This window comes from Mirounga leonina, unplaced genomic scaffold, assembly GCF_011800145.1.
Source record: "Mirounga leonina isolate KUSES-001 unplaced genomic scaffold, KU_Mleo_1.0 Mir_117, whole genome shotgun sequence".
Lineage (NCBI taxonomy): Eukaryota > Metazoa > Chordata > Mammalia > Carnivora > Phocidae > Mirounga > Mirounga leonina.
In genome coordinates this window covers 3,566,105-3,592,374 of record NW_023270274.1, presented here as the reverse complement: position 1 = coordinate 3,592,374, position 26,270 = coordinate 3,566,105, and the positions used below count along the sequence as shown (strand labels likewise).

The 26,270-nt window shown below is 47.9% G+C and overlaps 1 protein-coding gene across 1 annotated transcript; it reads right to left on the bottom strand.

Annotated features, from left to right (window-relative positions):
- Positions 1–13,888: 13,888 nt before the first annotated feature.
- Positions 13,889–15,252, bottom strand: LOC118007267 (transcription factor SOX-11). Its single transcript, XM_035000254.1, has one exon. It carries the CDS (start codon positions 15,250–15,252, stop codon positions 13,933–13,935), a length of 1,320 nt encoding a protein of 439 aa, XP_034856145.1. The 3' UTR covers positions 13,889–13,932.
- Positions 15,253–26,270: the final 11,018 nt, after the last annotated feature.

Below are 26,270 nucleotides of genomic sequence, written 5' to 3'. Positions count from 1 at the left end.
CCTCACTGGTGTAAGGCCCAATTGATCTCAGAAACTGGTCTGTGGCAAGAGAGCCTCAGAATCAGCTGGATACAGTGATTAAAAGTATGGATTCTCGGTCTCATTCCAAACACACTGAATCGGTATTTTGCGAAGTGGGCCCAGAGGTCTGTATTTTTAAGGATGTGATTTTGATGTTTGTTTGGTAAGTTTAGAAACCAGATTTATTCTTTCTGAAATGCTGTGTTGTCTGCATTCATACTCCGGTCATACCCTCTCAGTTAAAGCAGTGTGTCAACTGAGATAGCAATATGCTTTTTTTCTTTCCCAAAGAATTACATCGAACTTGATTTTGAATATTTGTTGGCCTGGAAAATAATTCTAAACTCCTGTAAAAATTGTAGCAATAAGGATAAAGTTCAAACACCAAAGTTCTCTCTTAGAAGGAGTAACCAGGGCCTTGAAAACCACAGACCGTCCCCCAAACGATAAAACAAAACACGGGGGCCAATGACCATTTAGTTTGGGCTCCTGGGTGTTTGAAACATTCTGAAGGCGGACAACTTTCGCTAGGGCTAGCCTTTCCCAGCTCGCACAGGCCAAGAGTGTCTGGCTGTCTGGCCCCATCCTTTCACCACCCCTACCTGCCATCTCCCAAAGCATGGGTTTATACCAATGCCCCCAAGCAGGCACCATGAGCGTCAATAAATAGGAACTAATTGTATTATGTGTTAGGCCTGAAAGAAACCTCAAGTACGATCTAGTTCAGCCACCGATTTATGCAGGAAAAAACAGAGACCCAGAGAGGCAGGCAAGTCCGACCACGAGCAGGTGGCCTGGGGACTCGGCAGCACTGGGAGCCACTCTCAACTCTCCATCCCCTGGCCCTGTATGACCGCATGCCATCTCTGCTCTTTCCCAGAACAGGGGCCTCTGATCTTGTCCCATCACACAATTCCAGCCGCCACGTGTTTGGAACAGTCAGCTCCAATCTGGGTATTATTTTCAAAATTATATACATGCGCTACTGTTAATCCGATTATTAATGTTAATAAGGGAAAGTCACTTCATTTTTGTCAGCTAGAAAATAAATAGAAATAAAGCACTGTTGGGCGCCTGGGTGGCTCAGTTGGTTAGGCGACTGCCTTCGGCTCGGGTCATGATCCTGGAGTCCCGGGATCGAGTCCCACATCGGGCTCCCTGCTCAGCGGGGAGCCTGCTTCTCCCTCTGACCCTCCCCCCTCTCATGTGCTCTCTGTCTCTCTCATTCTCTCTGTCTCAAATAAATAAATAAAATCTTTAAAAAAAAAAAAAAAAGAAAGAAAGCACCGTTACGTCCCTCCTCCCCCCATCCCTCAGAGGATCCTGCACAATTCCGGGGACGCTGAGCAGCCTGTCTCCCGGAGACTGTTGCATGCTCACAACTTCTCCACGTGGATGGGGACGTGCAATCAGTTGTGAGGACTCTCACGAGTAGTTTCTAACTAACAATTGCTGGCACACTACAGTTTGGAGACTATGGGTTTATTTTTAAAAATCACAGTGTCTCAAAACATCCTTGTGCTCTCTGGAGGGATGCAGCGCTGAGAAAGGACTTTAACCTGTAGCCTGTCCTACGTACAGAATAAACCAGGGTGACCAGCCGTTCCGGATGTGGCCTTGCTACTGGGGGTCATTATGAACCACGGCAGTCACTGTGAGATCTTGTCTCACGATTCAAATCGTTTCCTGCTATGTCTTTAAGAGGTCCCATCTCTCATCCATGCGAGTGCCGGCCTTCACGTGGGTCACAGCCAGACACTACGGTCGAAAACCCTGCTCCAGAAGGCAGCTCCTGTCACATCGATGAAGGGCTATGCTTCATCTTCCCCTAAGGGGGGAGAACACTGGAGAGGAAGTCATGGATGCCAGTGTCTTTTCTGCTCACAGTTTCTTTTCCTGCTCTGAAACCCCGCGTCTCCACCGATGTGGGGGGAGGGGTTCCTTCTTCACTCACAAGGGTTGGCCACTCGACGTCTCCATCTTGACGCTCCCCACATCCCTGGCTCGAGAGCTTTCCAATTCACATCTCACTTCTGCGCACATTTTAGGAAGCTGCCACCAGGCTTCTGTGCCAGGTTCTGGGGACGTGGGGCCAGGTTCTGGGGACGTGGGGCCCAACCCAGAAGGGTTTCTGCCTTCATATGGTGGTAGCCCTAGGGCAATATTTTTTATTTACTGAGTTCTTTTTGTGACCCGAGGAGCTCATTTACTCAAACTTATGCTTAGATTCTCCTACAACAGCCAGAGGACAAGGAAGCACGGTGTGGTTGAGTAACCTCTCCAGGGATACATGGCAGAAAGTAGCAGACACAGGTCTGGAAGCCAGGTTACTCACGCCGCAGAGCCTGGGCTCCTCCTCAGGCTGAGCCCTTCCAGAGAGGGGGTGACATGGAACTCGGCATCCAGACAGGACCAGGTGCAGGGCAGGAGCGGGGAGAGCTCCAGGGCCAGCCCACAGGTGTTAATGGGGTCACCCCAGGTGACTCTTTACTCCAAGGACATTTCTCTACAACAGATGCTTCTTCTGAGGACTAAACTATCAACTGTCATAAAAAGAGTGCTCATGATCTCTCTCCAACAGCCCCCTCCCCCCCTTCTCTGTTCCCACTGATGTCATCAACCAAGTGAAAGCTCAGATGTACAGACTGTCATTCTTTTTCTTCTGCCTTTTCTTTCCTGTAATTGGAGCGGGACCAAAATTCTATTCTCCATCCCCCATTCTGTATCCATTCTCCTGCTCCCTTGTCCTCCAAAGGCACCTGCGCTTGGCTAGCGGCTCTCACGCAACTCAGGGTCACGGGCCCGGGCCTCCCCGATCGCGCCCTGCTTTGTTGCTGTGACTGACCATCTTGTCGGTCCAGCAGGCTTCACCCTACATCTCTCCAATTGGCTTCTGGCTGCACTTGGCTCTCCCTCGCCGATGCCCAAGCCCTTCGGCTCCTTCATGACTCCCGTCCCCGTGCTCAGAAAGCCTTTGTAACTGACCTCACCTGCATCTGTTCACCTCCCTGGGTTGCACAGACGCAGATTGAGTGGAGGGATCTGAGTCTCGCGTGGTGGTGGTTCTGCTGCCCAGCGCTGTCCTGTCGACCTAGTTGCAATGTTCTATTTTGCCTCTTTGGCTTGTGGACCTGCCCAGACAAAGGCTTCCCTTGTAGTATCTCCCACGAGCTCTTGGACCAAAACTACATTTTTATTTGTAAAACACTAGCAAGTGAAAAGGGCTTAGGCCAAAGTGATTCTTCTAGAACTTGTTGATTTGATTTAAAATTACGTTGAGTAGAAATATTGAAGATGTCTTACCTCCCTGCCCTGTTAAATAGTCCAAAATAAACATGACTGCAGCTCTTTTGGATGGCTTAGCATCAGTTTTGCAAACACTGACTTCCGTAATATGACATGTCACAGAGTGATCGAGTCAGGATCATGAATCCATCTGTCTATCCTCACACAAGACTATCCGTCTTTTGAGCTTTTTGTTTTCTTTCTACAGGTTCCTTGTTAACCTGCCACCTTTTCTTTTTCTCTGTTGCTGCTACAACTTCTTAAGTCCTGTAATCACTCCTCTGAATTTGTTGCTTGTGACATTCTATGAGTTAAAAAGCCAACCTTTTAGCTACAAAGGACAAATAGGAATCCACAGTATTGGAGGACCTCTTCCTTTGAAGATGGCATATACTTAGTCAGACGGGACGTAACCTAATCTGGTGGTGAGAAAGGTCTTGTGGGGGGACCCTGCACCCAGGAAAGCTACTTCTTGGCAAAGGAGTCGTGACACACTTGAGATATGAAGACAAATGGGGGCTATTGTATCATCCTGAAGAGCTGAGGAGCTCCGCAAATATAAAGTAACTCTCAGGTCTTTGATATAAATATTTCCTAAAAATCATCCTAAGATTTCAGCAGTTAAATCGATACCGTGTTTGTGACTGTGAAAACTCTTGTCATTTCATTAACTTTACCATTTTTTTTTAAATTTTATTTCCACCTTTGTGAGTCTCACTGAACTCCATCTACTTGCCAACATTTAGCACATCATCCCAGCTCTTTGGCCATCTAGACTGTTTTAGTTTTGCTCATTGGGTTAAAAGAAACACAGATCCATGCAAATAATCCCAAGGAAGTAGGAGTGCCCTATGGTTTGGGTTTGGCCACATTTACCAGAAAATCTGAATAACTGTGACTTACACGCAGGCAGTGGTTGGTGCTGGTTTGGCGGCTGGTCAAGGATTCGGGGCCCTCTTCTCCCTCTGCTCATGCTCACACCTGTAGCTCCAGCCAACATGACTATACTCAGCGGGAGGAAGCAATGGAAGGATGGCATGTGCCCACCACAGAGGCTTTCTGGCAGAAGTGTTTTCCTGAAGGTCTCACTGACCGACTCTCAGTAACATCTCCTCAATCAGAACCATGTCACAGGTCACCTCTCTCTGCAAGGGAGGCAAGAGAAGGTCGTTTTTGGCTGATCCTATTGCCATTCAAACCAAAATAAGGTTTTGGTTGGTAAAGACAAATGGCCAAATAACTCTTGGGTAGGTCATCAGCGGCCACTGATTTAGCGTATAAACCCACTGAACTGGGGCTGAAAAGCCGCTTGGAACCCCATCGCCTCCCCAGACACACAGGAGTACTTCTTCCAGGAGACAGATGGTTCTCCCTCATGATTTCTCTGCTTCCCCGTTCTGTCTTCCAATTGTCCTTTTGGTTTTGACTTCATTTCAGTTCCGAATGGCTACTCCAGCCCTAAGATCCCCTCATGACCTCTCAACTCAAATCTTGTAGAGAACTAGGCCAATCTGTGTTTTCAACCCAAAATCTGGGAACGAGTCTGATTATTAGTTCAGTTTAACTCTTAAGAGACAAATGAGTTCCAGGTTACAAGCAAGCCTATCATCCATGCACTACCTTTTAGTTGGCAGTCACCCAGCCATATTGGCCCCGGTCGGGGCAGAGCAAGGGGGATGTGGTCAGTTAGTCCAGCAGGAAAGGGGAGTGTGGGACAGGAAGGTCAGCAAATGCTGGCCATCTATGCTATGTAAGCTCAAGCTAGATGTGCACTGGTGATTTTTTCATGGAAAGTGAAATCTAAAGGGTGACCTCCATCTCCCCTGACTTTTCCAGATCTACTCCTGTGCTGCCTATTACAGTTAGGTCCAGCTTTCATTGTGATCATCGATGACAAAATTTGTAGCCCTGCAATCCAGTCTTATGGGACGACAAAATATAAAGCAGGAGCAAGTCATCTGCTGTGGCCTCTCTCCACTTCCATTGTGCTCAAAACATCAAAACGCACCCCATTTTAATGAAGTTCTATGTGCTTTTGCCAATGCCAAAAATCTGGATTTCGTTATTTCAAATTCACCAAGCTACACGTATCATAAAAGTATTTACTTTCAGGTAGAACCAATGTGTCTTCTGACAAGATTATCATCCATATTTGGGTGAAGACATTCTGTCCAGGCATACTATTTTTCTGGAGCCTTACAGATAAACAATCACTGGAGTAAGGGTACATCACCTCCCTCTTTGACTCCCAGATTTACTGGGAGAATAGTAAAGTCAAAGTTTTCATATTTTATATGTTTTCCTAGCAGGGGCTGAAGTTGTCCCTTCAATAAACTTAACTATTGAATTAAAAAAATAATTTCTATTTTTATTAAAAAACCCACAGCATTGAAAGGCAAGTAGTGTCACAAATAGTGCAAGGAGTCCCAATGAATAATTTGAAACTTGTCCAGTGGCCATGATCCTTTCCTGCTAATTGCAAGGAATTCTTTTTTTTTTTTTTTTAAAGATTTTATTTATTTATTTGAGACAGAGAGAATGAGAGAGACAGAGAGCACATGAGAGGGGGGAGGGTCAGAGGGAGAAGCAGACTCCCCGCTGAGCAGGGAGCCCGATGTGGGACTCGATCCCGGGACTCCAGGATCATGACCTGAGCCGAAGGCAGTCGCTTAACCAACTGAGCCACCCAGGCGCCCTGCAAGGAATTCTTTACTAGATAAAACTGATTCAGGGTATACACTCTGTTTCCTTCAAAATAAATAAATAAATAAATAAATAAATAAATAAAACCCTACCAAAGTGAAAGACATCCTAAAATATTCAGGAATAAAGTGGAAACATTGATTATATAATGATTCGTCAGTGTTGCCATCGATAGTTCTGATATTTGTCCTGTGGTGTGAAAAGTGGAAGTTGGTAGAACTAAAAAATTTTACCTAAGGGTGGTTGTGTTAATGGTGCACTTGGAAATTTGTTACAGTACAACACAAATGTTTCTACAAAACCAAATTTAATATACAACAAACACTCACCATGTAAACACATCTTTAAAAAAATCTGATCATAATTCCAAGGATCACTTACAGGCATCCATAAAAGCATTTTATATCAAGAATCTCAATACAGAATGATTTCTATGTCAAAATACATTTACACTGTAAATCGTTGATGGGGGGGAAAAAAGGACACAGAGAAATGGGAGTTTGCTGGCACTGAATTCAACAGCAACTGGCCCTGATAATTTCCCTTCATTTTCTACTTGAAGTATTTCTGATCAAGCGTGTTCATCTGCCTTGCTATACTTCATGCTTTTGTCCACTCGACTGGCCAGTTAAAAATCTCGAGGCCTTATTGTCATGCTTATTCCCACTGTCAGCGGCTCTCAAACCCGCCCAGAGCGTTCCTGTGGGGTCTCTTCCTGTCCAGGCTGACATCCAGGACTCCTCAAGCCTGTCTGGGATGATCAGCTTGGAGGACAACCCTTTAGGAAATGGTACGGTAGTCACCAAATGCAAAACTGGAAACGAGTCACATAAAAGCCACAAGTGCAGATCGATCACACAATTTTATTAGAGTCTTTTGAACAAATGTATTCCTCTGTGAAAAACTCTTGCAAAGAGACATTGGGGTATACTATTTTCAACCCTGAGCAATAACACTGCATACCAAGGAGGGTGGGTCACGAAGCTGGTTCCATCGGAGCACGAGCACAAGCCACTGATATTCTCTATGTGATCAGGTTTTTACAAAAAATACATAGTTTTCAATAAATAATGCTTAATTTTACAACTTTGATACAGCAAACGTCCTACACTGTTCGAACACACTAAACTCTGCATGCTAGATAGTCGACAAGAAGACGAAACTTTGCCATGCATTTTCTTTTCCCCCTAGTCCTACCAAACACTTCATCCTCCAGCGCGCCGCCTCGGGGAGCTTCACCCTCTCTCTGTTTCACAGCTCAGGGCGTGGGCTGGCATGCAAACTCTAAAACAGGGTCCCCCCCCCCAAACCACTCAGACTTCTAAACAAAAGGGTTTTCAGCCTTTCTGCTCCCAAACCTGGAGTGGCTCTCAAAGTAAGTTTCATGTGGCCTTGGAAAATACAGACTTGGCAACAGTGTCATGCTGAAAACTGCTCTCGCTCTTCAGGTGGCTCTGTCCCGGGGGCCACCGTGAAGCAGCGTGGGATGCCATGACCACCAGGAGCCCCAGAGCGGAAAAGGAGGCCTCCGCTTTGAAACAGTCCGTTCAAAAAAGGGTGTCACCAACAAATGCAAAAGACTCTTCAACCCACAACATATGTACAAGAGTAAAAAGTAGACAAAATGGGAAATTAATGGTAATGGTATATAACGTTTCTCCCTATGTGACTCAAGGGATGGGGCATTGTGTTCTTGAACATAAGCTGGATGAAGAAAAATGTGTTAGAGGGCCCTTTGTCAATAGCTATTTGATCAAAATTCTTTCTACGGTATCCTGTGATTATTTCCAGTCGCTTTTTCTTTTTCTGAAGCGGGAATGTCATCTGTCTCATAAAGTAACATAAACATCAAAGTCCCTTCAAGGACCCTAGAGTAAATATTTTCTACGCATTTTCAAACTTTTTGTCATATTGCTTTATTTGTAATTTTCACAGCAGAGAAAACCCACGTCTACGTGACTACATAAAAGAAGTTTGATCAAACCACGACAAGGAAGCCTCCACGAACGCACATCCAGGCTCTTTCAATTCCTCAACTGCTTGTACGAAACCACATGTCAACTCCGTCATATTGCTTTCACTGGTTGGTTTTCTCGACGGAGAAGTTCTCTGCAACCACAGGCAACCAGAAGTTCCCAAGTCATTTACAACAGTCCTATCTGTGCACTGGCAGAGGTATTGAATCTTTTAAGAGTATCTCTACCCAATAAAATTATTACTTTTATACATGGAACATTATGAACTTAGGTTTCCCTTTGTAAGCCATTTTATACTTTCTGCACTTTTGTGCTTTTATTGAGTATAAAAATAGGTCTCCTTTAAAATTCTGTTTAAGTTCACTAAAAAACTACTTGTTTGTGAAATTCTCTTATAAACTCACTGCATCCACATGGAATAGATAAAACTAATTAGGCAGCTAATGGATATAGGTAGTGCTAAAAAAAAAAAAGCAAAACCTCAAAGAAAAAAAAAAGGCATGTTAGGAGTCAAGAGAAAAGAAAAGCCAGCAGCAAAGTAAAATGGAAAAAGAGTTGAGTTTAATAAATTTTGTTTAATATTTATTGTGACTGAAAACGTGGGCTCGACACGAGGGGCAAAAACCAAAAACCAAAACCAACCGACAACAACAACAACAAAAACCCCGAACCAAGTGGAAATGGAGTTCTTACCAAAGAGCAGAATTTGCCAGATCACCAAATAAAAGGGGATATGGCAGAATAAATGAAATAAATGAACAGTGAGAAAGAAGCAATAATTAAAAGAAGCCCAATCTCTGAGAAGCATGTGCAAGAATCATTGCACGGAGACAGTTACTTTGGGAACTCATGAACTCCTGTGTTGGGTTACATAAGGCTCAGACTCGGTACCCCCACAGGCCTAGGCTATACAAAGGGTATTTGAAACTGACATTCCTAATGGAAATTTTATAAAATTTGGCCCTTAGAATAACTGAGAAATATCCTGAAAAAATCTTCCCTGAAACTGTAATAAAGAAGGTTTCTTATCTACTGATAAAATCGACAACTCAGTAAACTATTTTTTTGCTGGTCATCCTACATTAAAAAAAAAAAAAAAAGCACAAATATATTTGCCTCAGAAATCTGTTAAAAGCAGGGGACCACGCGGTAAAAGAGTATAAAGATCCTATAAATGGGAGAGTACAAGAAAACGTCTCTCCAAAATGTCCACAAGGATACATATGCCCATTGGAAGAAAAAGTAAGAATATACATATTATTAATCATCCAGAGAATAAAAAAGTTAAGATTGATATAATATATTTATATTGAATGACTACTTTAAAATAGAGCAACTTATTTGCTTTATTTCTCAGATTCCTTAGGCAAAAGTCACTTAAGTTCTGAAGTGAAAAAGAAATGTAAATTTCTTTTACTGGACCAATATCAAATGAGGATGGTTTTAACTCCCAGAGAAGAGAAAGACAAGTTTTGCCTTTTGAGTCTTTCTCTTTTTCAAAAAATAAAAATAGCATAAAAACAACTAAATCCTCCTGACTGCTATACGCATGCATATTAAAATCACTTCCCCTTGATTAACATTACAAAGAAACATCTCTGCCCAAAAGGGTTGTAATGATCTTTCTCTAGCTAAAGGATAATCATTCTACAAATAATTTGCCCTGTGACTGTAGTCATTCATAACATACATAATATTTGCAAAGCACAGTTTAAATACACTGCCTTTTATTAGCGTTATTATTTTTTTTTAATAAAAGGGATGCATATCAGAGTGTAAGAACTGGAAGATTATTTCCACATTTTAAAGAATTAATAAGAGAATGCTGGTTTAAGGTCTTACAGTTGGAAATCTTACCAAAATGCCATCATCAAAGTCTGTGAACTAGTTATAAACAGCAGGATACCCACTGGCTAGGCTGCGGCGCTCTCAGCGCCCACCCCCCACCCCCATGTTACCATTTTAAGATATTCTGTCAATGCTTAGTTAAAAATAAGACTTACTTAAGAGACCAAAAAAAAAAAAAAATGCAATTAAACTTTTATTGAAGACTATCCAGTGGCAAGAATACCTGTGTATTATATTATGTTTTAGACATTCAATAAAGAATTCATTAAGAATGATTTTCACAATGCATTCATCAAAACAGCCTTAAATATGGTTAAAAGCGCATCCAAGCGCCTGTCCTGAGTTCTAACAGGTTTTTAATTTAGTTCGCTGACCACCTATTTTTCTTTTATTTTACTCTCAAGAACTTAGCTACAGAGCTTTTAAAAAAGATATTATTATTAAATCAAGACTATTTGTTTCCATCCCGAGGCCAATTATGTTATTAATTTACTTAAAGTTTCTACCTCACCACAAAAAATGTCCAAGATTCATCTATGATTAAAACATAAAACACATGCAAAGTTTTCAGGTTTTCAAAATACATAGACTCAGTCTTATAAATGGGTTTGTGTTTTCAACAAGTTTCAGGACTGCAGCAGAGGGCCGCCACGTAAAACCACCAGCACAGAGAATTGTCAATTGTAAACCGCTGGTTCAATTATTCGTGGCTAAAATAAATGTCCGACCAATGACTACATTAGTCTATCATTTTGAAAGAAAGAAAGGAAAAAAAAAAAAAGGTAAACAACTCCAGAAATCCAGTTCTATATCGAGAACCTTGTTAACACCACCAGCCCTTCCTTTCCCCAAGTGTACTACTGAAATCTGATGGTTCACCCAAAGGAAAAAGCCACAGAAATCGGTCCATCTGTAGCAAAAGCCGGTTGGCTTCGCATCCCAGGGCTGGGGGCTGGGGTGGAGGCTCGCCCGGGCCGGAGGGAGGCTGGGGTGGAGGCTCGGAGCGCGGGGGAGAGAGGGGCCGAGGAGAAGTGGGAGGGGAGACGGGGAGGGTGCGGGGCCCCTGCGGCCCAGCAGTTCCCGTGCCGTGCCGACGCATGCATTTGGTCTCGCCAAACCTCCGGAAAAATGGAGGCCGAACCTTGGTAAATCCTGTCGGTGGGTTAAAAAAAGGGTTGTGGTGCTTCGGCCCGGAGTTTCAATTAAGCCGCTGCAAACCTCCCCCGCTGCAGGCGCCGCAGCTCGGAGGTGGGGCTGGGGGGCTGGCGCGCCGGGCCCCGCGTGGCCTCCCCGCCCCCGCGGCGCGGCCCCCAGGGAAAGGGGGGCGGAAGGCACGCAAGGGGGGCCGGAGCCGGGGCCTGCCGCGGGGAGCGCTCGGACACAGGCCGGGTGTGCGGACAGGAGAGCGGAGAAGAAGGGAGCGGGGCGGGCAAACGGTCCCCAGCGAGCAGGGAGCGCGCGCGGGGTGCGGATCCCGCCCGCGCCGCCGCGGCCGGGACCCTGGGAGGGCCGTGGGGGAAGAACCACGGCGCCGCCGGACCCCCTTACCAGGCGGCCCGCCCGGAGGCAAGTTCCGGGGCGGCCCGGGAGCCGGCGCGCGCGCGAGGGCGCAGGCCACGCGGGTGCGGCGGCGCCTCCCCCGCCCACCGCCCGTTGGCTTTCTCCCCCCGCCACGCTGCGGGCCTCGGGGCACCAGGGCGGTGTCCCCGCGCGCCTCCGGGCCCCACCGCCGCAGGCCGCGCCCCCCGTGCCTCCGCCGCCCCACCGACACCCCGGTGGCCGCGGCTCGGAGGGCGGCGGCGGTGCCATGTTCCTCCCGCCGCCCCGACAAATCGGTAAGAGACGGACCCGACAACCTCCTCCTGGCCCCCGTCGCCACTCGAGATCCAGGACTGTGGCCTCGCTCCCCACAGCATCTACCTCTGCGCCCACACGGAGATGCGGCGTCAGGGGGAAAAAATTCAAAACCGGGAGCGGCCGTCCCCACCCTCTGAGGGGGAGCGGCGGGGATCAGAGCGCCCCGAGGGCGGCTGTCACCGCGACGCGCAGCCGGGACGCCGCCCGGAGCAGAGAACGCACACCCCCCGGCAAGCGCGGGACACTGACCGCGCGCGCTGGCACCGTGTCCTCGCCGAGCCCGCCCCTCCCGGCCGGCTCCCCGGGCTTCTCGGCGCTGCCCGCCAGGATGGGTGGAGAGAGAGTGGGAGTGGAGGAGGAGGTGAGAAAGGAAATGGTGGGGCGGGGGGAGGAAAGGGAAGGCAGAGAAAGAATCCTCCTCCCTCGTTTTCAGTAACTAGCCACGGAAGGCAGAGGAAAAAGAAATGGGCCTGCCAATTGAACACTTTCCAGCCTAACCCCCACCTCCCACCCGCGCACACAACAGCCTCGTCACTGAGCTGCGACAACACGACCTCCAGTTTGACTTCTATAGAGACTATTGGCGATGCGCGTTTCTATCAGTTCCAGCTGATTTATTAAAATTGTCAGGATACAGACTTCCAGCACAAAAAAAAAAAAAAAAAAAAAAAACAGGCAATGATGTCGACAGTGCATTGAGTCTGCTTTGCCACCATTTGCTACAAAATATGCAGATGGTCTGTACTTTATTTAGATTATATTGCACAAAATGAGAAACTTTTTAAACTATGTGCCTTTTTTTTTCTTTTTTAGCTAAAAATCGAGAATCCAGTTTCAAACCTTCCATCTGGGGCCCCATCCACATATCACAGCGTATGAGATACATAAAGTCCTAGTATAGTACAGTACATATACAATCTTTAAACTAAGATAACAGCTCTGAGGTCTATATCACCATTTTCAATAAATCTTTACCTACAAATATTGAACAAATCTCTACTATAGCTGTACAAAAAAAAGTTTGTTTTTTTTTTAAACCACAAGGCCTTTAGATGCAAGGATTACTTAAAAATTTTAATCCTTTTTAAACCAGGACATCACGTACCAACATACTTGCATGCTTAAAAAAAACAAAAAACCCAAAAAACAAAACAAAACAAAAAAAACAGAGGAAAAAAATCAAAAGGGAAGAAGTGCCTGAAAGTCTTACTGAAAAAACACAGCAAGAATGTTCCCTTTTCACTGTACAAAAATACGCCTGAAAATATATTAATTTTTAAAAAAGACTGAGGTCTGTTATGTATCAAAAATGTTTCAATACCTTTTGTACTGAGGTCTAGGCTGTCTGGTATTCAATCAAGGAGGTATAAGGGAACAAGTTACAAAAAAAAAGTTGGCAAGTAGAAATCACATTTGTAAAACCATAAACAATTTGATCTGAAAAGTAAACTCTGATCTTAAGTCAGTTCACAGTTTTTTTTTTTTTTTTGTGAGCGTTTGTACAGTCTGCATTTTTTCAAGCTCCCTGCAGTTTTGTTAAGAATCGGATGCATAGAAGACATCAGTTTTCTCCCTCCAAAAAAATAAAATAAAATAAAAAAGTTGCAATGGTCCCTTTTTTGTTTTTGTGTTTGTTTTTTTTTTTGTTTTTTTTTTTTAAAAATCACCAGTTCTTTAAGATCTCTTAAGAAAAAAAAAATCTCCAACCAACTCCCTAGCGTAACGGTTGTGCTGCCAAAAGGTCCTCTCCAGACGTCTTCCAGACTTCAAAGACCGACAAGCTTCAAACAGCGCCTTCCGGAGCGGGTCCTCCCTCCCCTCCCCCGCCCTGTCCCCTCCGCCTTTGTTGCAATCACGAATTTCAGGAAAAAGAAGTAGTAATTACAAAAACACATTTTGGGGGGAAAAATCACAACTCCAGACTAGGTATGCAACTACCTTGAGACACGATAAAGGAAGGGAGGGGAGCAAAAAAAGGACAGGAAAAATGTTTTAAAACTACTCATTTCACTTTAACTCCACCGACATTTTCATCATCTTTTCCAATTTCTTTGTGTCACGACATCATATCAAGATCAGCATCTTCTTGTCTCCCCTCCACCCCACCACCACCACCACCACCACCATCGACACCACCACCACCACCACCATCATCATCATCATCATGACCACCACGACTTCCTCCCGAGGAACCCTGCTCTGCACCCCGCGGAGAGAAAGAGCGAGAAGCGGGGCGCCCCTCTCAATACGTGAACACCAGGTCGGAGAAGTTCGCCTCCAGCCAGTCCCCCGCGATCATCTCGCTCAGCTCGGGCGTGCAGTAGTCGGGGAACTCGAAATGGGAGCCCAGGCTGCCCTCGCTGAACGAATCCAAATCCTTATCCACCAGAGACAGGGACAGGTTCCCGGCCGCCGCGCCGCCCCCCAGCTGCTGCTCGCTGGCGCTGTGCGCGCTCTGGGAGAAATTCAGGCTCAGGTCGAACATGAGGTCGTCGGCGTCCTCGGCGCCGCTGCTCCCGCTGCTGCTGGACGAGGTGGAGACGGAGCGCGAGGACGCGGGCGAGAGCGCGGGCTGCGCGGGCGGCGGCGGCTGCTGCTTGGTGATGTTCTTGAAGCTGTAGTAGAGGCGGCTGCCGCCGCCGGCGCCCGCGGTCGCGCCGGCCCGCACCTCGTCGTACAGGCTCGCGCCCTCGGGGGACTCGGCCGCACTGCTCAGCGTCGGGCTGGCGGGCACTTTGGCGACGTTGTAGCGTCTCAGCAGCGGCGGCGGCTGCTGGCCCGGCGGCTGCAGGAGCTGCTGGTGCGGCGGCTCGTCGTCGTCCTCGTCCGCCTCCTGCTTGATCCGCAGCTGCAGCTCGTCGTCGTCCTCGTCGTCCTCGTCGTCCTCGTCCAGGAACACACACTTGGCCGTCTTGCCCGCGCCGCCCGCGCGCAGGCTGCCGAGCGCGCAGTCGTCGCCCGCGCCGCCCAGGTCCCCGGGCTGGGCCGCCCTGCCCGCGCCGGCCTTGGCGCCGCCGGGCGCGGGGGCCGCGGGGGCCGCGGGGGCCGCGGGGGCCTTGGGCTTGCCGCATTTCTTGCCCGAGCCCTTGGAGGTCTTGGCGCCGCCCGCGCCGCCGCCCGCGCCGCCGCCGCCCGCCGCGCTCTTCTCGGGGCTCTGGCCGGCGCTGGGCTTCGCCGAGGGGTCCATTTTGGGCTTTTTCCGGGGCCGGTACTTGTAGTCGGGGTAGTCGGCCATGTGCTTGAGCCGCAGCCGCTCCGCCTCCCGGATGAACGGGATCTTCTCGCTGTCCTTCAGCATTTTCCACCGCTTGCCCAGCCTCTTGGAGATCTCGGCGTTATGCATGTCCGGAGACTGCTCCATGATCTTCCTGCGCTCGATCTTGGACCACACCATGAAAGCGTTCATCGGCCGCTTGATGTGGCCCGACGCCGTCTTGCACCAGTCCGGGTCGCTCTCGTCCAGGGCCACCGGGCTGCAAGCCATGAATTCGCCCTCCTCCGTGTCCAGCGCCTCCCGGGGCAGGTTGCTCTCCGCTTCCAAGCCCTCCGCCTGCTGCACCATGATCCGCCGCGGGGCTGGGCGCTCCAACCCGGGCCGCTCGGTCTCGTGCGGAGGTCCCCCTCCCCCTCTCGCCCCTCCACCTTCCCGGGCAAGTTGCAGAGTCCTCGGTACCCCGCGCCCGCGGCTCCCCCCCTCCCCCCCGCCCCCCCGTCCAGGCTGCGCACAGCGGCTGCGGCGGCTGCGGCGGCGACGGCCGCCGGCGCGCGGGGAGCTGCGACGCGAGAGGCGGCGGCGGTCGAGGCAGCCCGGGACCCCTCTCCCTCCGGCTCGAGGCTCCCGCCGCAAGCGCCGGACCCCGAGCTCTCCCCGGCGCGCGCGCTCCTCCTGCAAAAAGTTGAGGGCTCTCTCCCAACTAGTTATCAGGGTGTCATATGGGTGACATCACTCCGCGGGCCAGCCAATGGCTGGGGGCCGGCTCCGCCCATCGCCCTTTATTAACTCCTCGGCCACACCCCCTCCCCCGCCCTCCGGCTGCTTTGCAAAGATGGGGGCTGGGGGGAGGCACGTCTGGAAATATGTTATTTTTCAAAAATCCGCGTGTGTGCACAGATGCGCCTCTCCCCGGGATGCGCGGGAGCCACGCACGCACCGCGGCGAGCCGGGCTAGTCCGGCCAGGTCCGGCGCCCCTTTAGGCCGGGTCCCCGGGAGGCCCGTCCGAGCGAGCCGCCCCGGCGCGCCCGCTCTCCCGGTGCACACACTCGGGCGCGCGCGCCGCCGGAGCGGGCGGGTGCCGCCCGGCGCGCCCCCGGGTGGGCGCAGCTGCTTCCCGGGGCCGCGCGCGCCCGAGCCCGCCAGGGGAGCCCGCCGCGCCCCGGCCGACGGAAGGTGGCGCTTTAACACAACACCTCCCGGGCACGTGGGCTCTCTCCTCCTTTTCCCTTTCTCCCCTTTTCTAAGGCAAAGAAATCCATATAAAGCCCGAATGGCTTCCCGCCCCCTCCCCCGTCTGCATGTTCTGTTTTGTCCTTTTTCTCCGTCTGTTCTCCCCCTTCGGAGGCGATCTGAGCCGCGGCGGGCGGGTTTGGCTGCGCCCTGCCCGCGTGCGTCCGGCCCCAGGCCGAGGCCGGAGTAACGGTCTGTGGGGTTGCGCTGGGGCCGGTCCTTGCGTTCAATCTGGCCCTGCGGAGGCTGGTTCCAAACCGGTCCTGGGACCCGCTAGCCTCGCCACAGCCCCGCCCATGCGTCTCTGGCCCGCCGCGTCTCCTGCTCGCCCCCTCCCCCGGGCTGCCCCCCGCCCCAACTCCTTCCCATTCCCCCTCTTCCTCTTTGTCCCCTCCCCCTCTGGGTCCCCAGCGCCCTCCTAGGCGGCATCATCCAGAAAATCTCGCAAGGAGCAAGCATGCCTTCTGGGGCATTCGCTATTGTAGTTAACGACCTGGACCAAAGAGAGAACAAGGTGCATCCCAACTTTGGAGTGGAAAGACGTCCTGCATCTGTGGAAAGGTGGGGCGGACTGCTCTTAGGACAGCGACAGAGCGATCAGGCTGGCTTACTGAAGCAGCCCCATGCCCGGTCGATCCTGCTGTGCCACTTGGAAACCCGTTTTTCTTTGTGTTTCTTTATTTAGTCGCTGTTACCCATCTGTGGATATTATGGAGGCGGGGGGGGGGGGGGGGGATGAAAATAAAACCGCCGCTTCCTATTCATTGTCTGTCGTCATCACTGGCTTCACACCCTCCAGCGATCTGGCAACTTTGAGTAATTCCCAAGATACTGCCCAGAGTGTTTCACAAGAGAAGTCGGCCGCTTAGGACTAGTAAAATTACCCAAACCGGCTTCCTTCCAGGTTCCCTTCCTGCAAATAATACTGCATTATCCAAGCATTGCAGCTTTCTGATGTCTTTAATACATAAAATGGTACCACGTTTTCACATTTTTCACAGACCATCATATGTGTAATATATATACCACCATCGCCGTACCCTCCCCCACCTTTTGCATCCTAAAGAAAAATACTGCATCCGTACTTGTGACATTCAGGCCGGTCGTGCTGGCGATTTATTTTTTGGAACCATAGGAGCGAGAGGAATTTACACCCATGCATACCGGGTGACCTGAAGTCTGGAGAGGTATAAAACCCAAAGGCGGTGTGTGAAAATTCATATTCACTCCCACAAGGCAAGCACTGCGTCCCCTTCCTGGCTCATGTCACACATTTCCCAGCCGTTCCAGCTACAAGAGGCACACCACAAGAGGGTGGGTGGATGGAATGGTGGATCCACACTGCTCTTCCCCCAGCACAGGACACATCCATACTCTAGCCAGAAGGCTTGAAATAATTTAGCTCAGTTGCATTATTTTCATGCAAACCATGAGGGCATCTAGTATTTTAGACTTTGAAAGAGAATGCATTTGAAAATCTTCAGCAAATTCAATATTTATTTGCCTTTTCACTCCATAGCAAAAATCATGTTTAACTTTAGAATGAGAATTAGGGGAGTACAATAAAGCTGGAAAATAATGGGTTTATTCTCTGAGGGCCATGATCTTCTGAGAGGAAATAGAAGCTAATATTTACCCTTCCAGATAAGAAACATAATTTCTGTTCTGAGAAAGATGGGTCATCTTTGGAGAAGAGAAAGCCAGAGTACCACGGTTGTTTATTAGTGTGAGCGGGCGGGCTGGGATGATGAGAGGTCAGTCCTTTGACTCAGTGGGTCTTTCAATCAACACACTGCACAGGTTGGAGGAGGTAAGGCAGGCATGGGGGCTTGCACAGGAATGTCCTGGAGCAGGTTCCTTCCTCTCTATTCCATACACAAGGTAAGAATTTTCAGACAGTATTACCTAGATTGCTATTTTGTAACATGATCTACCCCACCTATTCAATGTTCCTGAGTTTAGTGAGGATTTGGAGGGGGGAAAGGAAAAGACAACTAAATAATTCATCTGTATACTTTTCTTTCTTCCTTCCTTCCTTTCTTTTTCTTTCTTTCTCTCTCTCATTCTTTCTTTCTTTCTTTCTTTCTTTCTTTCTTTCTTTCTTTCTTTCTTCCTTCCTTCCTTCCTTCCTTCCTTCCTTCCTTCCTTCCTTCCTTCCTTCCTTTCTTTCTTTCTTTCTTTCTTTCTTTCTTCTTCTTTCTTCTTTCTTCACTTTCTAAGGAAAAGTTTTAAAAGAAGGAAATAAGAACGTGTTTGACACCTTCATGCTTCTTACGGGTATAAAAAATAGACGTTTGCAACATCAGCAGTAACCAACTATTTAAAGGAGTTTTAGGCTAACAAATGGAAAATGTGGCCCTCTGTAAGGATACCTACATCTCCTGAAAGTCTAATTTAGTTAAATGGAAATTTACCTGCTATTTTTAAAACCACAGAATGTATATCAGGATTAGGCCTAGGGGTCATCCTTTTTATAGCCAATATACATTTCATATATGTGTGAATATTTATATATTTATAAGCAAGATAGGCGATTTTCCTGCTAATCGTACACATTGTTGGAGATATAATTCAAGCTCAGAGTCTTAAGATTTACATTTGATTAGAGCTACACATGACTAATTTTATGGTTATTATTGTCTTTTACAAATGCATCTTTACAAAGAAGACCCTTCATTTTTAAGAACTATTATGTAAGGGGGTAAGATATTCTACGAAAATCTCTCAAAATTATGAGAACACAATCAGAATACATATGAAACGTTCCTTTCCCCTCTGAACAAGAAACATTTCTCTAGGCAAATAATACACTAAAAATATCACTGGGTAAATATTTGACTCATTAAATTGAACATATCAGTTTTAAAAGTGCTCTGACTACATGCGTTTCTCCCTTGCTGAAATGATACTGTGCAGGACCATTCTTTCCATGTCTTCTCTCTTGATTTACTCTCCTGAAATGAGCTCCCCCACTCCCAGTGCAGCTACCTGTCTGTATCTCTGCCTCAGACCTGGATCCCAAGTTTGATCTGTAGATCTTCTGTCTTCCGGGGGGTCCCCCTTGTAGGTATCCTCACACGTTAATGGATATAAATTGAACTCACCTGACTCTCCAGACCCTGTTTTGCCCTATTGTTCCCATGGTGCTTTAGGGCCTTGGCATTTTATTCTATCCACCTAGAACTTTCTTTTCACCTGGTCTTTGCATCTTGATCTCCTGCATTGCATTTAGACCCAGGTACAATGCTGGGAGGGCTTCTAAGCACCTGAGGCCCCTCCCCTCGACACATAGGCTGCCAATGACTGTCACTACCTGTTTGGTTCATCAGGACGCACTTTAAAGTTGCTAAAATAATCTCGCTGATATTCTCCCTCATTTAATCTTTGAATCACCCAGCCTGAGAGTATGCTTCATTAAGGCACGACAGAAGGGCACAGGGCAAGGACCTGGAACTTTTAAAACATAATTTTACATCATGATGAGCGCACAAGTTATACACATACAAAGCAGAAACCAAAGTGACACAAATGAATATCTCTCCTTATTAAGTATAATTCAGGCTACTTTCTATTCCATTTCTTTAAACAATGCTGCTTAAAAACCACTGAATTTACCTATTAATGAGACATTATTAAGTTTGAATAGCAGTGGCTTGGGTGTTCTAAGACTCTAGTATGTTCTGCTTTGGATTGAAAATTCCAGTTGCAGTGTCCATCTGTCCATCTGTCCGTTCTTTCCCTCCCTCCCTCCCTCCCTCCTTCCCTCCTTCCCTCCCTCCCTTCCTTCCTCCCTTCCATGGACACACCCTACTAGAGGGGTAAATTAGCTAAAATTTGTGAACCTGCATTGACACATCAAAATTACCCACAGCCTGTAGTTTACACCAGGACTCACTCTCCCGGTATTGTACACTCTATAGGTTTTGACAAATGGATAATGGTATGTATCTACCATTATCATATCATACAGAGTATTTGCACTCCTCCAAATATCATTTGTTCTCCCCCTAAAAATCATCCCCCCCGCCTACCCCCACCTCTGGCCACCACTGATCTTTTTACTGTCTCCATAGTTTTTTTGTGTGTGTGTCTTTTCCAGAATGTCTTCTAGTTTCAATCATGCAGTGTGTAGCCTTTTCAAATTGTCTTCTTTCACTTAGAAATATGTATTTAAGGTTCCTCCATGTCTTTTCATGGCTTGACAGCTCTTTTGTGTGTGTGTATGCTGAGTACTTTCCATTGTCTGGATGGACCACAGTTTATTTATCCGCTCAACTACTAAAGGGCATCTTGGTCGCTTCCAAGTTTTGACAATTATGAGTAAAGCCGCCATAAATATCCATATGGAGTTGTTGTGAATCAGTTTTCGATTCATTGGGTAAATACCAAGAAGCACAATTGCTGGATCCCATGGTAAGAGTATATTTAATTTTGTAAGCAACCAGCAAACTCTCTTCCCAAGTGGCGGCAGCCTTTTCAGTACCAGCAGCGACGCACGAGAGCTCCCGTGGCTCCACATCCTCGCCAGACCTGTGCCTCCAGCCTCAAGTGCTCAGAACACACCTGTGCGTCGTGAGTGGCCCACGAATGTTATCGTCGTTGTTATTTTAACCTTTCTGTGTCCAATGCCTATAGTAGGTCCTGGCACACAGTAGCTGTTCCGTAAATGTCCGGTAAGTGAATTTTCCTGTTTGTTCACACGCCCCGGAATTCCGTTGCGGCTGCTGGTTTCTACCATCCCTGTGGGCAGTGAGGTTCTTCTCAAGACTATCAGAATTTTAGCCACAGACACTCCCAGTTCCCACACCACAACCAGACCCTTCGCTCCAACAGGCAGCCTGGCCCTTATGACTCCCCAAGTTCATGTTCAATGGAGCCCTTCACCCTTGAACAAAATCCACTCCCCTTTGCAATGTAAGCAAGCATGCGTCTCTTCTTTCTGCCTCTCTAGCTTTATCTCTTTCACAACTAACAAAAGCACAAAGGAGCATTAGGACAGAGCAGCATCGAGCAGAGTGGCTTTCAAACTTATCTTGACCGTGACCTGCCATATGAAATACATTTTTACATCATGACCTTGGGCGCACACACCACACACAAATGAAACCAAGCTAGTTACAGGAGGGATATTTGTGGTTCCAGATAAAGCTGTTTCACATGTTCACACTGGTCTTATTAGCTAGGCATTTGTTAGAACTCGGTTGCTTTTGCAATTTAAACAAAACTTATTTTCATTAAACTTACATTAATCAACTTCAACTTTTTTTTTTTTTTTTTTTTTTGGTGGGACGCTGTTCTAGAAAAAGCATTTGTTTGTTGACTGGACACCCAGGGATTTAATAATAATAATAATAATAATAATAATAATAATAAAGGTAAATAACTGTTTCCTAAGAACCCAGGTTTGCCATCCTCCTAAGCTACCCTCGGAGTTTATGCAGAGAGCCACCTGCTCGTGGAGTCCTGTAGCCTCACACCCTGCGCCCCAGCGGACGGGCAACCAGCGAGATGGGCTGGCGGGATGGCTCCTATGTGTTGATGCTAAAACACTTTGCCATCTGAACAAACGAGAGACATACACACTCCAAAAACGCTGCGTGCACTTCCTCGGGTGGCAATGTGTAGAGAGGGAGGGAGAAGACACTTGTCCTCCCTCCTCAGGGTTGAAGAGACCACTCCCCTGGAGGCTCTGCTCCTTTTTCTACCAGTGCCTTAGTCTCACCCACTCAAGAAGAGGACGTGTGATCGTGAGCATATGTGTATGCGTGTTTATAAGAGTACAAAATGAGGGGCGCCTGTGTGGTTCAGTCGTTAAGCGACTGCCTTCGGCTCAGGTCATGATCACAGGGTCCTGGGATCGAGCCCCGCATCGGGCTCCCTGCTTCGCGGGAAGCCTGCTTCTCCCTCTCCCGCTCCCCCTGCTTGTGTTCCCTCTCTCGCTGTGTCTCTCTCTGTCAAATAAATAAATAAAATCTTTAAAAAAAAAAAAGTACAAAATGAAAAGGAACAGATAGTCAATTTTAGAAGTACAATGTAAAAATTCACCAAATCTGATTTCTTTACACATGGCTACTGTTCTGATTGATAGATCTTATTGTCTTCCCTCTTTAAAAAAGATTTTTATTAATTTGGGACGCCTGGGTGGCTCAGTCTGTTGAGTGTCTGCCTTCGGCTCAGATCATGATCCCAGGCAGGGAGACTGCTCCTCCCTCTGCTGCTTGTGCTCGCTCTCTCTAGCAAATGAATAAATAAAATCTCATTTTTATTTATTTATTTGAGAGAGAGCAAGAGAGAGAGAGGGGAGAGGGTGAGCATGAGCGGGGGGAGGGCGTTGCAGGGAGGAACAGAGGGACAAGTAGACTCCCTGCTGAGCGTGGAGCCTGATGTAGGGCTCAGTTCCAGGACCCTGAGCTGAAACGCTGTAGGTCACTTAATGGACTGAGCCGCCCAGGTGCCCCTATCTTAATCTCTTCTTAGAGAAAACATGCCCATCCAGAGCTACGACTGTGTCATTAGTTTTGGTGATGTCCCCCAAGGTGAGGCACCTAGGGGCTAGTGACCATCTTGCCAGTGAGTGTCTTGTAGATTTCGGGGATGTGGTTGGTACAGCTGCAGGAGGAAGGTGCCTGTGGATGGGCCTGGCCGACAAGGTGATGAGCAGTGATGTCAGATGCAGCACCCTTTCCCCTCTGTGTGGGATGAGGCAAAGTCCTAGCAATGACTCCTTCTGACTCAGCAATGAGCTGCAGCCAGTGCTGTATCTCTACCTTCCCCGAGGGAGCCCGGCACTCAACCAAGTCTTTCCTCCATTGACTTCTGATCTTAGGTAGCTGCTGCTTTTCTCTTCTCTAGCCCCTGTCGAACCCACCTCCCCTTCATTCTCCCACACCCCCTCTCTCCCCCTTCCTCTCCCTTCCTTTCTCTTTCCCTTGCTCTCTCTCCCTCCCTCTCCCCTCTCTCTTCCCCTCTCTCCCTGTCCTCCCTCCCCCTGCCTCTCCCCCTTTCCTCTTCCCCCTCTCCCCTATCTCTCTTTTTTAAAGATTTTTATTTATTTATTTGACAGAGAGAGACACAGCGAGAGAGGGAACACAAGCAGGGGGAGTGGGAGAGAGAGAAACAGGCTTCCCACGGAGCAGGGAGCCCGATGTGGGGCTCGATCCCAGGACTCTGGGATCAGGACCTGAGCCAAAGACTCTAGCTATAAAATCCATTCTGCTCAGGAGTGAGCACGCTTCCAGCCTTCTTCCTCCATGGCCCTAGAAGCTTCTGGAACTCCTGCTCGAGGAGATTCTGGGAGAACCCGCTCTGCTCATTCTGCTGGGCTGCCCCAGACAGCCCTGGTCCTCACTTCTCTAGGTAGGAGTCATGTGTCCGTTGCCCAGTGCCTCAGCCTCTGCTGAGCTCCCACCCAGGCTGGGACCCCAAAGCTCAGGGTTGGAAGCTTTTGTTCTGAGACAAGGTGAAGTCTGGTGAAGAGAAGATGAAGGTGCTGCCTAATGGACCCAAGGGCAGAGCATCAAGCTGCAGAGGATTGTTGTCCAGCCTTAAAATTGAATGGAATTGTCCCTGATAGGTTTCCAACCATGACCCCCTTTCCGCTTTGGAGTGGGAAAAGGTCTGTCCTTGCCTCTTCCACCATTGTACTTTGGAAGCAAATAATTTGTCTGGTTTCAGAGGTTTGCAGCTGGACAGGAATTTGCCTCGAGTGTCCCCCATACCTGATCTAGATGATATTTAGGTAGAATTTGAGATTGGCAGATGATGCTGGGGCAGGCTAAGACCTTGGGGATTTGGGGACAGGATGCATGTGTTTTGCATATGAAAGGACATGGATTTTTTAGAAGCCAGAGAACTGAGTGTTGAGGGTTGAATTGTGTTTGTCCAAGATTCACAGAGCAGAGTCCTAAGCCCTAGTACTTCCAGATGAGACTGTATTTGGAGATGGGGCCTTTGAGAAGGTGGTTGGTTGTTTGGGTGGGCTCTAATCCAAGATGACTGATGTGATGCTCTTATAAGAAAGAGAAATTTGGAACAGAGACAGACACACACAGAGAGAAGATAGAGTGAGGAGGCATGGGATGCAGATGAAAATGGACAATCCAGGTAGGAATGGACTGTCCTTCCCAGTCCTCAGAAGGACCCAATCTTGCAGCACTGGTTTCTGGCCTCCAGACTGAAATCACTGTTTAAGTCAGCCAGTTGTGTGGTCCTTTGACACGTGAGCCCCAGAAAACTAAGACAGAGAGGGACCAAGAACCATAAAGCATCTTCTCTAACATAGCCTCTCTAAAGAATTTCCCCCATCAGTTGATTTCCGGTCTTCTACAGGCACTTGGTCAGTAGCAGTGCATAAGGAAAGGTCTAGTTGCCCACCGTGTAGCCAGACTTTCACTGCCCTGTCTGCTTGTCCTAGCTCGGCCATGTGCAACCGCCATGTTATCCCTTTTCAGCTTTAGGGTCTCAGCAAAATGATGAGAATGGGAAAAGAACTATTTGGCTTTTTATTCAGGCTGAAGGGTATCCCTTAATGAACGTAAGCAAGTTTGGAAATATAAACCATGTTGTCAAGGTGATGATCTCTCACCCTGTTCCCTGGACGCTCTGGGGAGGGGCAGCACCTGGGGTGTGCATGGACACAACAGTTTTTAATCCTGTTTCTTGATCACACTGCCCCTGGCAGGTGGACTGTCTCTGCACCACCGCACTCCCTGTGGCACTTGGTGCTTGCCACGAGGACAGCCCTCCCGGCATGTACACCCCAGTCTTCCCCAGCGACATGGGTCCTGGACAGCAGGATGAATCCGCAGACACTTGCAGGAGTGCTTACAAATGCACTGCTCTAGCAGACACCTGCGGGACCGAGTCTATCAGAAAGGAAGTTCCTCTGGGTTATTTGTAAAGGCTGATTTCAGTGCTAACCCTGTACGATGAGGTCCCTCGAGCCAGTTTCCCCGGTGAATTTTGGAGACTGGAACAGAGGACGAGGACAGGAAAATCCGTGTGAATTTTAGCTTGCAAATGTCCTCACCGTCACGGTGCATGGTATAGGTAGAATGAAAAAAGTCGTAGAGTGTCTGGAAGAGAAGATTCTCCTTCTTGACCGTGCATTCTCTTAAAGGCAGAGGGTGTTTGGTTCCCACTGCCCTTACCCTCCAGCTGACAAGCTGCCTGGCACCTAGTAAGCATTCAGAGGATGAGCAAATGGATAAATGAGGAAGAAGACCCAGAGGTCAACATTACTTGGAGAGGGTGGCCAGAGAAGGAAAGAGAAAATTCAAGAGCAAGAAAGGGGACACACTTCCCGTTGGCCAACTCATTGTTCCTTTTCTGCCTCTTATGATGACCTTGCTCACAGCCCAGACCACTATCATAGTATTTCAACAGCACTCTTCACCTTGAACTTGTCTGTTACTTTCTCATGCAACACAGTTTGACGCTTTCGATGTCTTACCAATATTTTAGTGCATTCACTCTTATAGGTTTTTCTTTGTTGTTGTTGTTGTTGTTTTGGTTGTCTTTTTCTTTCTTTTTTTTTTTTTTTCTTTTTCTTTCTCTTGCATAAGTTTACAGGGATTCTCCTAGAGGAGAAGCCAGCGTAGGACAGGATGTATTGTATTCAGATGCATTCTTGCATTTTCCTGAAACAGAACTCTAGTATTTTGATTCTCTTTTCCTTTCTCCTTCCCCTATGGAACAAGATTCCAGAAGGCCTTGAAATCTGTAAAGATCTACACAACCTTATCTACTGCCACATGTCATTATAGAATTTGAGGGTTTTTAGACCTCAAAAGTGGGCAGCTTGAGGACCTTCCAAAGGAAGCATCCATCACCCTATGCAATAGGCAGGCATCTCCAAGGTGAGTCTATAAAGAAGTGGGTGAATAGGGAAGTGCAGGCGGCCACCACCCTCCCCACAGTGTGCTCCCTGGATCCAGGGCACAAATCCATGCTTGATCCAACTCTGGGTAGAATTCCTAAGTTAGAGAGGCCATAGTGATAATTCCACAGGTTTAAAATAGCTTCATGTCCTCCCACAGCGACGTGCATGTGTCCTGTCCTTCAGCTCCCTCACTCTTTTTCTGGGAGCAATGACAAGTTTGTCCACACATATTTAGCACTTTTCCCAGGCCCTAAC

Coding starts and splice junctions, on each gene's coding strand:
- LOC118007267 (XM_035000254.1), bottom strand. CDS start 15,252: ATGGTGCAGCAGGCGGAGGGCTTGGAAGCGGAGAGCAACCTGCCCCGG.